Source organism: Andrographis paniculata, unplaced genomic scaffold, assembly GCF_009805555.1.
Source record: "Andrographis paniculata isolate CXL003 unplaced genomic scaffold, ASM980555v1 Contig15END, whole genome shotgun sequence".
In the NCBI taxonomy this organism is placed as follows: Eukaryota; Viridiplantae; Streptophyta; class Magnoliopsida; order Lamiales; family Acanthaceae; genus Andrographis; species Andrographis paniculata.
The window spans coordinates 1,277,917-1,291,714 of NW_026137435.1; the positions used below are offsets into that span (position 1 = coordinate 1,277,917).

At 28.1% G+C, this 13,798-nt stretch overlaps 2 protein-coding genes across 2 annotated transcripts; one reads left to right on the forward strand and one right to left on the reverse strand.

Moving 5' to 3' along the window:
• Positions 1-1,989: 1,989 nt before the first annotated feature.
• LOC127262982 (vesicle transport protein GOT1-like) lies at positions 1,990-4,459 on the forward strand. Its single transcript, XM_051291876.1, has 7 exons — positions 1,990-2,022; positions 2,535-2,613; positions 3,215-3,306; positions 3,398-3,478; positions 3,563-3,660; positions 3,745-3,826; positions 4,421-4,459. The coding sequence occupies exons 2-7, from the start codon at positions 2,583-2,585 to the stop codon at positions 4,457-4,459; spliced, it is 423 nt and encodes a 140-aa protein (XP_051147833.1). The 5' UTR covers positions 1,990-2,022; positions 2,535-2,582.
• A 6,100-nt stretch (positions 4,460-10,559) lies between these two features.
• LOC127263008 (putative invertase inhibitor) lies at positions 10,560-11,298 on the reverse strand. Its single transcript, XM_051291923.1, has one exon. The coding sequence runs from the start codon at positions 11,279-11,281 to the stop codon at positions 10,718-10,720; it is 564 nt and encodes a 187-aa protein (XP_051147880.1). The 5' UTR covers positions 11,282-11,298; the 3' UTR covers positions 10,560-10,717.
• Positions 11,299-13,798: the final 2,500 nt, after the last annotated feature.

Sequence of the window (13,798 nt, forward strand, 5' to 3'; positions counted from 1 at the left end):
TAATTAGACGTCTTTAAATAATATTTTTTTCGTAGATTTTTTATTATCCTAAAGTATATTTGTATGGTTTTTTAGGTAATTGTTTTTTAATGCAAAATGTGAGATAACTAAAAAAATAAATTGAGGATATTATAGTGGAGTAAGTAGAAAAATGGTAACAAATTTTATCATTATTTGTTTAAATAAGGATAATAAAATTGTGAATGGATAAATTTTTATTATAAATAAATTATGCATAAGTTTGACTGATAAAAAATATGAAATAATTATTTTGATCGGAGAAAATATTTTATAATTTAATTATATTAAAATAACAGTAACAAATTAATGAAATTTGACTTTTGTTTTGTTCAAATATTTTAAATTTTTTATCGATATAATTTTCAACTAAATTATAATTTTAAAAATTACTTATAGAAAAATGAATATATATACTACTAAATTATATATAGACATTATTTTTACAACATATATTTAACCGATAAAATCTATTAATTTTAATATTTAAAATACTAAAAAAATTATCATGTAAAATATTTAAATTTATTCAAATAATTCTCATATTAAAACTTTATATATATTATATATTTAATAACAACAATTAATTTTAATAATTTAATAAAATTGACACACCCACGTATATGTCCACTCATTGCTACAAGGACTACTAAATTTAAAATTAATCCAATAAACTAGATTTAATCAAATATATACAGTAAAATATATTTAGGGTGTGTTTATTCATCCAAAATTTTTCTCCCAAAAATATCAAATCAAACACTTATTTTTTTATTTTTAGTATTATACTAAAAATTAATTTTACATTCAAAACGTCACATCAACACCTATTTATACCACATCATACAACTATTCAAATTCAAAATTTTTACTATTTAAATCCCAACTCAAAATCCAAACACCCAAACAAACACACCCTTAAATCCCAACTCAAAATCCAAACACCCAAACAAACACACCCTTGGTATTCTTTTTGTTCCTTAAAAAAAAAAAGAAGTATTCAAATACATTTTTCTAGTATTATATGGATATGAAGTAGGAATAATGCTAAAATGGCAAAAATAATTTTGTATAATACAAAGGTAATGTCAGGATGTGTCATTCAAATTTATTTTCGTTATTTTAGTAAGCAAATATTACTTTTTCTACTTTTTTTTTACCCAATTTTTTTTTTAATTTTTATTTATTTATTTTTTAATTCGTGTCGGATCAAACGAACACACCATTGGACGACGAAGGAAGTATATTGTAAGTTATAAAAATATTCTTAATATTAAATATATAATTTATGAAAACTCGTAAGTTTTGTCGCAAACACGAGGGGTAATTACAAAATATTAAGATAAAAACCTACTTATTTGATTTAAATGTTTATAGTTTATTTTTATTTTATTTTTTAAAAGAATAAATTATATAACACATCAGTATTTTACTAAAAATGCATAAAACATCATGTATTTTATTTATTTCATGAAACTCCCATGTGTTAATGGAAAATTTGCATGAAACATCCTTTTGGTCTAAAATTGATGTTTGGTTCAAAATAAAGAGTTTTATACAAATAAAAAACATAAAATAGCTTAAATAATTTTTTTTTGAATAAAATAAATAAATCAATTATTTATTTTTATAATTTTTATAAAAATCAGACAACAATTTGTCGCAAAAAACTATAAAAATGAAGGATTAATAAATTATTTATTTAATACAAAAAAAATTATTTAAGATATTTTGTATTTTTTATTTGTATAAAACTTATATAATTTAAATAACTAAATATCAATTTTAAAAAAAAAAATATTTGATGCAAACTTTATATTAACACAATCAATTTCACGCACTAAATAAAACGTAACATCATTTTTTATCTTTACTAAAAATACAATACAATAGGTGCTATATAATTTTCCCATTTGAAAATGCTTGTAAATTGTAACCGCTGAGCTTCACAGTTACAACACAACGAACGCAGCTGATAGAGAGTGCGAAGAACTGAAACTGAAGGTAACTACTCCTCCTCCCAATTCTTCTTCTCAGAATACTTTCTGGTTTTCATCTCATACGCCACGTCGTGGAATACCTTTCTGCTGCGCGATTAATTTCGAGTATGGTTACATGCTTAGTTGTGCAAATGCAGCAATCTCGATCGCACTCGCGCACAACCATTTTGTTTTCAATTGGTTCATGCTTCGTGCTTTATTGCTTGAGTTGAGTTCGTCTAAGTAAATTGACATCGTTAATGCAAGTATAGTTCCAGGATAATTAGAATTTGGAATCCGACTGGATCTTCATTTTTTTTCGGTTTCTGATGAAGACTAGAAAAAAGGAAATGAGAAAGGCTTTAATGTCGAGAATTGATGTTACATTTCCTTTATTTAATTTCTTAATGTAGGGTTAATGTACATTTGGTGGTAATTTCATTTTCTTTCTGAATGATGGAGTGGAAATTGCAGCCTCTAAGGCGATTAATTATTTGATTGGCATTATTATACTTTGTGCTTTCTGATGATGTGCAGAAAGTGTAGAAAGATTGGCTGCTGAAGTACCACATTGCTGTCAAGAACATGGTTTCTTTCGAGTCTAGTGATCTGAGAAGTAAGCATTTAAATTCAATTGTTTCTATGTTGGTATGAACTTTGTTATTCAAATTCAAAAACTCAGGGATTTTCAATGTTATTGTTGATTGTATGATGTTAATTATGGAAATCACCTGGATTTGTGCCATGGTAATTATGTGTTGAATAACCTACAACTTGTTTGTTTCCGGAATATTTAGAATCAAATGTGCTGAAAATTGTCATCAGAATGCTCTGTTTTACAGTTTCACTCGAAGAGAATCATCACTAGCACAATTCTTTTTAGAAGTAAACTGATATCGACAGGTTTCTTCCATGCTTGAGAAAACTAATGAAGGACTTGTAGGTCAGATTACAACAATCTTGATATACTTTCCACTTATTTTGATTTGGAGAAGTTGAAAACTCTCATGTTCAAATTAATCTCGATCTCTCTTTGAAAGTCTTTTCACATTAGTCTGATTCTTAAAAGCTTATGTGCAAATGCTATCCTTCCTGAATCATATTTTAGTTGCTTTATCCTCTTGGTTTCCTGTACTATTGTTTTGAAACCTTCTGTCTCTTTAATGGTAATTCCTAAATGTTCGATCCATTGATCACCCTCTTGTACCTGTCGATAGAGATTGGACTAGGACTGACTGGATTTGGTGTTATATTCACTTTGATTGGAGTATTACTTTTCTTTGATAAGGCTTTTCTTGCCATTGGCAATGTAAGAAACTTCAATCTCAATTATCTTAATCGACATTTCCCTTTTCTGTTAATTCCCCTATTGATTGCACTGTGATTCTTGTGTTGGCCAGATACTCTTTCTCTCTGGACTGATCTTGGCTATCGGACCAAAGTCCGCCCTTCAATTCTCCATGAAACCCCAGAACTATAAGGTCCTATGCTCAGAACCAAATTGGTCTCCCTTCTAGTTATTCCTTTCTTTCGATCTCATTATCTGATTTCCGACATCTGGACAGGGTTCATTTTCTTTTGGTGTTGGTTTCTTCTTTGTGATCACCGGATGGCCTATTGTTGGAATGATTGTGGAGACATATGGTCTCATTGTCCTTTTCAGGTAAATTTGAGTTCATATGTTCACCAGATTCGATTTCCTACATGATTGGCCTAACATTTGCAGATCTATCTTTTTCACATGCAGTGGATTCTGGCCAACAGTAGCAAATTTTTGTAGGAAGCTGCCAATCCTCGGTTGGACGCTGCGCCAACCCTACGTTCCCGCGGTAACTAGACATAATACTTTTATAAATCATGCTGGATTCAATAATTCATTGCTATGTTACGCTCATTTAATTGCAATCATAATTTGCAATTTTGCATGATCACTCCCTAAGTTATATATATATATATACCAAAATATGTGGATACTGATCAAGAAATCTAACAAAAAAAACAGATAAATCGATTATATTGGACTCAAGAATTCATTGTTAGTAACCTATATGTTACTCTCCTTTAATTGCATAATTTGGATACTGATCAAGAAATCTGAGCAGAAAAACAGATAAGTCTACTGTCGAATACAAACATGAAAGGGGGGGAGGGGATCACTGGCCCTATCATTCCCGGCCCCACCCTGCCCCGTCAAATATATATGTATATAATGTATACATACATGTTTTGTATATATACATCACTTTGGATGATGGGGCTGATGTTCCGATGCCATGAAAGGGAGTTTTACTTTTGATGATAATTTAATCTTTACGAGTAAGTTATCATCGAAAGTAAAAGTCCCTTAACAGACAGAGATTGGATTTGCTAGAACTTTTGATTCACTTTGGCTGCTTCCTCCTTTTCATTCATCTTTGCTGCAGTACTTTGCCCAGCAGAAACCTCGGCGAGTTCCTGTCTAAGTTCCTACACATTTGCTCGACGTGTAAATAAATTCAGGCGGCCGGGCCGACGTCTTTTATAGCAGGTAAGGTCTGCTAAACATTGTGTTTCTGATCTATCTCTATCCATGAAGTTGAAGATCTGTTTGGAAATCCTCTCTATGCCTCTTTCAGTGCTTGCTGATACTGTTTTTCGCTGTTGATATGCATTAATTCTCTTCTTTGTTGCACTAATAAATGATTCAAATGTTTTCACTGATATTATTAGCTTTGATATATAAGCCAAGCCATAGATTGTGCGACAGTTTTGTTGCTAATATAATAAATACTAATGTTTTAAATTTGAATTATTAATTTTTTTGAAAAAAATAGAATATACTTGTCCGTCTCAAAAACAATAGTCTCGTTTTCAAAAATAATTATATCATCTGAAAAATATCTCTAATTTTTTTTTTTTTTATCATCCTATTACTTTTTACACTAATATACTCATAAGGTCATTTTAGTGTTTTACTATCTATTTATACCCCACTTTTAATATAATATTATTATTTCTTAAATTTTGTATAAAACCTAAATGTGGGGATGGTTACGACGCTGAGTTTTCACGTCAGCACACGTCATATATGCAAACAACACACATTAGGATTACACATGGTATGTATAATAAATATATGTGTTGTTTTTTAATAATAACAAGTGTGTTGTATACAAATATGTCATGTGCTAAAATAATTGTTGTATGTGATGTATGAGACTATAGCATGCGTTGTATTTGTATTATATTAACATATACATGTAGTAATACTGTGTTGTCTATAATAATATTGTGTGTTGTTCATGTGTTGTATTTGTATTATATTAGCATATACAGTGTGTTTTTGTAGTAATATTATGTGTTGTTTAATAGCACACGATATGTTGTTCAACACAGTGTTGACTGTGGCTACCGCCACTAATGAGACTATTGTTATGGAATGAAGGGAGTATATATTATCTATATTATGTAATTGTGTGTATATATTATATCTTTTACTCCCTCCGTCCTATAACTACGTATTCGTTTGCTTTTTGCATGTGGTTTTAGAAATATTAGTATTATATTGGATATAGTAACAATAAACTAAAAATGACTAAAATAACCTTGTTAGTATTATGTGATATAAAGGTAATGATTTGTGTAATATATTGTAAGTTGTAAAGGTATTTGTAATGTTAAGTAGATAGTACAGTTACTAAAAAAAATTGATACTTTATTATGGAACTGACTAAAACGGAAAAATTGATACTTTGTTATGGAACTGACTAAAACAGAAAAATTGATACTTTGTTATGGGACGGATGAGAAGGAGTGTTAATATTTTCTATGTCAAATATGAGAAATTATGTTAGTAATATAAAAAATAATATTTTATATTATATAATTGTGTAAATAAAATATGTATAATATATTATGTTAATATATGTGTATATTTTAATACCTCTATTCCAATTTAAATATCATATTTATTATTTTGGTCTGTCTCATTAAAAAAATATTTAGTTTTTATTAGAGTAAAATAAACACACATTAATATTAAAATATCCATTAATATTTATATAAATTACAAAGATATATTTATAGATACAATTAATTTATATATAAAAAAATTTCAAAATTATCTTATATTTCATTCGAACATACAAGAACACTAGCCACACGAACATGCACAACCAAGAACCGGTTCGATCATTCAAATATAATTAGAAATTCATCGACAACTTGATTTCCTACATAGAAATAACAACAGTAAAATCATACAGAACAAATAGACATGATCGAAAAAGGCAACGTACAATACAAAAACATACACATTCTTATATAATTCCAAAACAACGGCGACGGTGATGGCGATAGCGGCAACAATAAAAACTCTATCTAGAGACGATTCAAAGCCTCAAACGCCGAAACCAAGAACACTCGCAACGCGGCATTTCCCCTCGAAATCTCCCCATCTTCGACGTGCGCCTCCACGCACTTTTTGAGGTGATCGGCGATCCCCACTTGTAGTTCATAAGTCGCCGACAAATACTCATTGTCGTCCCTCACGGAGACAAGCGCATTTCTAAACGACACGGAAACCATCTTGTAAGAAGATCTACACTCCCCTAGGGAAGCCCTAACTCGGGGATCCGATGCAAAGCGTTTGAGTCGTTTCTTGACATACTCTCGCATGTTTGTCGCATTTCTTCGCCCCGCTTTCATTATGGCCACGGATAAGCCCAATAGGGTTTTCGCGGATGCCACTTGTCGGTTGGATTGAAGAATTTCGACGCACAAGTTGGGCTCGATTTTTAGGGTCGTGTTGAAGCAAACTCGCCGGATTAGGGTTGTCGGACGAGGTTGCGGCGCGGCGGTGCTCGTAATTTGAGTGAAAATAGAGATGAGAATTGCAGAGAAAATGAAGAGAGAATTTAGATGAATTGTTGAAATGTATGGAGAAGCCATTTTTGTGGCCGAAAGATGTTTAGAAGATTTTATATATGTCAATTGCTTACAAGAAAAAATGGTACATTGGAATTACTATATATAGAGATAAGGGTAGCACTGTTGAATTACTATATACTTCCTCCGTCCCATGATAAATTATTTATTTTTTCATTTTAGTCCCATAACGAAGTATCCATTTTTTTTTTTTAAGTAAATGTACTATATTACAAATACCCTTACAACTTACAATATATTACACAAATGTCATTACATTTATACCACACTTACTAATAAGGTTGTTTTAGTAATTTCTATTTTATTCATACTATATTCCAATATAATACTAATATTTCTAAAACTATGTGCAAAAAACAAATGGATATTTACTTATGGGACGGAGGGAGTATTTTTATTTTTATTCGTTCTAAAATAATTGTTATATTTTTTTTATTTATTATTTTTTCGATGATGTGTTTCCGCAACCGCTACTCGAAAGTGCGCACTGGATAAACCCCCGGCCGAACCCAATACCCTGCAAACTAGGTCCGACAATTTATCTTTATTTAGTAAGTAGTAACGATGATCTCTACTATTCAACAAATTATCCTTATTTTTTTTATAATATTTACATAAATGCTACTACAATTATCACTTTAATCTATTTCTTAACCCTTTGTAAAACCAGAATAATTTTACTTTATATCCATATTTTTAATTTAATACTATTATTCCTTAAATTTCGTATAATGTATACCTTAGTATCATATACCTTAGTATCATATACCTTAGTATCGTATTGGCGCCCAAGCTTTGTATTAGAGATATGGATTTAAGAATATATTTTCTATTCAATCACGTGCATGGGATGGTGGCTACCACAGTGTCGGCCAAATTGGCGGCTGTAACACAAATTAAAATGATGGTCTATTCACTGTTATTATTATTATTATTATTATTATTATTATTATTTTAATAGATTAAAAAATAATAATATTTTATTAATTAATAAAAATATGTATGATATTTTTATTTTTATAAATATAAAAAATATAAATATTTTTATAAAATTTGAAATGTTTTGCTTTATATGTATATATATATAAATTATTTTTATTATAACAAAGAAAATATAATATTGATTAAAATAGGAGAAAATAATAAAATAAAAATACATTGAATTAAAAAAAAAAAAAAAAAAAAAAATAATAATAATAATAATAATAATAATAATAATAAATATTTATACATAGTCCAATTAAAACTCTATGCGTGTCGGCTGATCAGTTACTGTTTCATTTTACAGTTAATTGACCAATGAGATTTTGTTAGTTACTGTTTTATTTTTGCAAATTGAGCAGTTTTTTTTTAAAAAAAATAAATAAATAAATAAGTAATGACTAATGATTTGATGTGGTATTGAGCCGTTGTTTTGCTACTGCCGACATGAATTATGTGCTATAATTGCTAGTGAATTTATATTATTCGAATAAATCTCGTAATAAAATACGATAATGAATTAATGAAAGAAAAAAAAAATAGTCAAATAAAATTCAAAACAAACTAAACCAAATCGAAAAAGAAAATTAAACACTAATTCGAATCAAATCTCGATTCCAGTCCACGAATTTTCCGGCGTCTTCCCGGGATAGAGAGTAACACCTCCGATGTTCTCTAAACTTGTCGATTTTTTCTTCTAACTTCTTTCTCCGACAAAGAGACAACATATTTCAACTCAGTCCATGGTGCAAAATGGCCTGAGGTAATCAACGCCTCAAATTTGGAGATCGGCGGCGCCTTATCCTAAGCCTTGACACTCACCGGAATCGATCATCGAAAAAAATTTCTATACTCACCGAACTTCCTAGCTCCCTCAAAACATATACGATTTTACACTTTAATTACCTAATCAAATTGATTGATTTTGGGCTTAGGATATATGAAAGGAGTTTGGGTAATCCAGTGAGTCAGACTACGAAGTAGCCCAATTTTTAATATATCGAGAGACCATTGAGTTAGACGTCAAATTACCAAAATTTTCAACAACAATTTTGTATTAATATATAGTTTTATTTTACATTTTATAATACTTCCTTCGTCCCGTGAAAGATGAGTCATTTTGTTACGGACACGGTATTTTAGGTAGCGTAGGTTATTAAGTTATTAATAATAAGTTATGATAATATTTTATTATTTTTTATATGTGTAATGTTGTCGATATTTTAAATATTTTTAGAATCATATCTCAATAAAATATATGCAATATGGATTATTTTGTAGACAATAAAATTTTATATAATACAAATGAATAAAAAAAAATGTATTTATTTATTTATCATTACCATAAATTAGTTTTATAAAAAAAAATGAGCAGTTTTAAATGTAGATAAAAATATTTGTTAATCGAAGAGAGAGATAGAAATAAAAGGGATTTGAATAAATCCTACGTGTAAGATGTTAGAAGTTCAATTAAATTGATTTATACTCTCCTCCGTCCCTTACAATCTATCCATTTTTCCATTTTGGTCCGTCCCATAACAAAATATTCATTTTCTTTTTTAGTAATTGTACTATCTATCTAACATTAAATATAGTCTTCAAATTTACAATATATTACACAAATATCATTACTTTTATATCATGCAATACGAATAGGGTTAATTTAGTCTTTTTACCTTTATTTCTACTTTATCCTAATATTTCTAAAACTCCATGCAAAAAGCATATAGATATATAGACATGGGACGAAAGAAGTATTTGTTAAGTATATTTAACATCCATAAATTTATGAAAAATAGAAATCGATCATCTTCTGGTGGGACGGTAAAAAATAAAATAAAAATGGGATTATCTTCTATAGTAAACATATATTGGCACCACTTTTATTTTACATTTTTTTATAATAATAATAATAATAAATAACATGTGTTGTGAAACATATCCTATTATATTACGAACGTGGTTTAAAATAAATCGTAGAAATAAATAAATATAATGGATAATTTTTTTGTTGAGCAATGCAAGCAAATTAAACAAGAATTATTGGCCTTAGTCTGTACACTCTAAAAAGACATTACACCTATTCTTTTATACTCCTATAAAATTATTATTAACCCAAAACTCTATACGATATTATTTTATTTTTTAAAATCTGAATAGTAATTTAAAGGGCATTTGCGATTTTAAAAAATAATAATATTTTATTAATTAGTGAAAGTGTATAAAAAATTTTGATAAACTTTATGTAAAATGTAACTATACGTGTAATGGTATGTTTGTAATTTAGGTAAAAGTTAAGGGTATTTTCGTATTGACGTATAATTACTTTTACTAAAATAGATAATTGATACTTTGGAGTGGGACGAACAAAAATAATAAAAATGGTATTTTGAGTTGGGACGGAGGGAGTATAATATTTTTAAAAAATGTAATAATTAAATAATGAAAAAAATAAAAATAATTATTAAAAAATACATTTATTTAATATTTTAATTTAAAATATTGAGTATTTTTTATAAAAAAATTATACTACCTCTGTCCAGCTCTAAAGTCTCATTTATTTTTTTGCAGGTTAGATCTTTGAATATTAATTATTATATAAAAATATAAAACAAATTAAGGAGAAATGACAAAAATACTATTATTAGTGTCTTATAATACTATTATAATTATATTTATGCAAAAAATTACACAAATATAAGGATATTTTTTAACGTTAAGTACAATGACGCAAATGGTAAATGAAACCCTTAGAGTCGGATGAAATGCACAGACAGAAAATCAAAGAACAACAAAAACCCAACAATTTCCGATCAACCCGGCCCTCTCCGGACCACATTAATAATCGAGAGCGCAATCGCCGACAGCTCAAAGGCGTCGCGGTTCCTCTTGGAAAGCGGCGAGGCGACGGCAGCGGGCCCCTCCTTAAACCCGTCCTCGCAAGTGGTCGGAGCGTCCATAACGGCGCTCATTTTCACATTGGCGTCGTCGAACCTTTTCGCATCATAATCTCGCGCGGCGTCCTCGACGCCCGAGACAGCGTCGGAAAATAGCTCGAGGCAATCATGCAAGCATCGCCTCGAATAAGGGCTTAGCATCGAGGAGTTATTGAGGATTTCTCTGACGTGGCGACGTGTGTCGGTTAGGTTATCCTGGACAAGTCGTAGGGATATGGCCCCCAGGGCGGGTAGGGTGGCACGCCCGCCCGCCGTGGCCCCCTTCATCGACGACGTGCAGAAGCCGTAGTCGATGTTGGGGTCGGATTGCGCGAAGGTTTTGCACGAGGATTCGATAAGGGTTTCGGTCGAGACGAGATGGAACCCCTCGAGGATCGATATGATCGAGAAGGAAATTGAGAAGGAAATAAAGAAGTTCATGGTGGTTGTGTTTTGATGAGAAGTTTTTTTTACAAGAAATGGTTTGTATACATATATGTATATATATATATATATAGGTATGTGTATGTTTGTGTGAGTTGTAGCAATCTTTTTTATGTTTGGTCGTACATTTGAGAGCTGAGTTTCGAATAGTAAAATTTTGAATTTGAATAATTATCTTATGTAATATAAATAAGTATTAATACACTGTGTGTTATATGTGAAATTATTTATTTAAAAAATAGAAATTGGGTCGGTTTATTATTTTTAAAGGAATTTTTTTTATGAAAAGTAAAAATTGGATCCAAAATCTATAAAAGAAACACTGCTTTGTTTGTTTTGATTTTGTTGTCGATTTTAAATAAATATTAAAAGTAATGTTTTTTAGAATGAAAGTTATAGGTAATGCTAAAAGAAATGAAGAAAGTGGCCATGTTTCTTAAAATTTTGTTATAATTTTTTTACTATACAACAAGATCCCTAATTAAAATAATACTAGTAGTATTTTTTTTTTCTAAAAAATGTCACATTAAGAATCATTATTCAATATTAAAAAAAAAAATCTAAAAAAAATATTTTGTATGTTTTAATAGCGTGATAATAGTGTGAATGCAAATGGTTTTGTTCACTCAATATTTTTAAATAAAATAATTTTTTGTATGTGACATAAAGAATTATGTAAAAAATATAAAATATAGTTCTATTATATTAGGTGGAATATTTAAATTTTTGTAATAATTCTTTTGATTTTTTTTATATGAGTATTGAAGTTTTTTTTTTCTTTTATATAAAATATTTTATATTTTTACTATTATTTAATGAAATTGTAATTAAAAATGATGTTAAAAGAACCTAGTCATTTTAATTAAAAGAATATGATATATATATATATATATATATTTTTTGATAGGAAATCACAATGATTATATAACAAAATAAAATAAAACAAAACTCAAAAAAATATGGTAATTTATAAAAGCTATTGCATAATTATTTTATTTACTATTTATGCTGATTTTATGCTGACAAAAGATTTATTTGATTCTTGTTGAATTAAGATCTAATCATTTATTTGAAGATTTCAAATCTAATAATGATTAATTAGCTTAGATAAAAATATCAAATTAAACAATTATTTTTTATTTTTTATATTATATTAATAATCGATTTTATATTTAAAACATCACATCAACGCCTATTTATATTACATCATACAATTATTCAAATTCAAAATTTTTACTATTCACCTTATTAAATCTATGTTACCAATTTAAGTTATTCACATTCAATATATTTAATTTTTTAAAAATTAGCGGGTGTGTTTGTTTGGGGGATTGGATTAAATCTCCATTATTCATCTCATTTTTACCCCAAAAATATCAAATCAAACACCTATTTCTCATTTTTTTATATTATACTAAAAATTAATTTTACATTCAAAATATCACATCATACAACTATTCAAATTCAAAATTTTTACTATTCAAATCCCAACTCAAAATCCAAACCTTCAAACAAACACACTATTGTATTTTTAACGAGATTTTAGTTAAGTACTCTTATTAATTACTACCTATTTTTGTAAAATTGAATAATAATAATAATAATAATAATAATAGTAATAAAACTAAATCATAATCCATATTGTTCCTATTTAAGATATTTTTATTTGTATTTATAGTATACTAAAAAAATTAATTATATTTTATTGATTGTAATATATATATATATATATATATCATTTTTACTAATTTATAAAATATTTCAAAAAAAAAAAAAGGCAATGGACTAGAAGTTATTCGGTCATTTAAATAATTGTGTTATAATTAATGGAATGGAAGTAATACAGGACTCCTTCCGTCATCCAATTGTGTGTTCATTTAACCGGGCACAGGTTTTAAGAAAAATAGATAAGAATAGAATTTTTTTTTTCTTGTTAAGAAAAATGGTATCTCAAACACCCTGCAATATTTCCACCATCCAATATTTTCAAAATATGAAATAATTAATTATATTTAATCTTTTACCCCACGCTTTATCCTCTGACATTATCCAAATAAAAAAATAAAATATATATTTCTCTCTACGTTACATCACCTAATTTCTAAATTATCCTATTTAATACCACCCACCTAAAAACTCGTGCCAAAAGCAAATGTTGCACCTTATTTGGAACGGAGTGAGTATATTTTTACTAAAAAGAGAAACGAGAATAAATTTGGATAACAAAAAAAAGAAAAATAAAAATAGATTTGAATGACGAATGAAATATTTTACATTATTTTGGCATAAGTATTTTTCCCAAAACTGATCAACTATTGTGATTGATACGATTAATCAGTGTGAGACAAATAAGTAAATAAATAAATAAAATGATATTATTTGAGTAGGTTGTTGGGATTTGTTAGGCTGTTTCGAAGACAAATGATAATAAGAATAATTGATTCCTTTAACTAGTGACATAATATAATAGTTAAGATAATAATAATTAATTAGTTAATAATAATAGTTATAATA

Bases quoted from the DNA above. Each gene is read 5' to 3' on its own strand.
- LOC127263008 (XM_051291923.1), bottom strand. From the start codon at position 11,281: ATGAACTTCTTTATTTCCTTCTCAATTTCCTTCTCGATCATATCGATC.
- LOC127262982 (XM_051291876.1), top strand. From the start codon at position 2,583: ATGGTTTCTTTCGAGTCTAGTGATCTGAGAA. The intron at 3,307-3,397 runs GTAAGAAACTTC...TGTGTTGGCCAG, and splicing joins CTTTTCTTGCCATTGGCAAT to ATACTCTTTCTCTCTGGACT. The intron at 3,479-3,562 runs GTCCTATGCTCA...ACATCTGGACAG, and splicing joins TGAAACCCCAGAACTATAAG to GGTTCATTTTCTTTTGGTGT.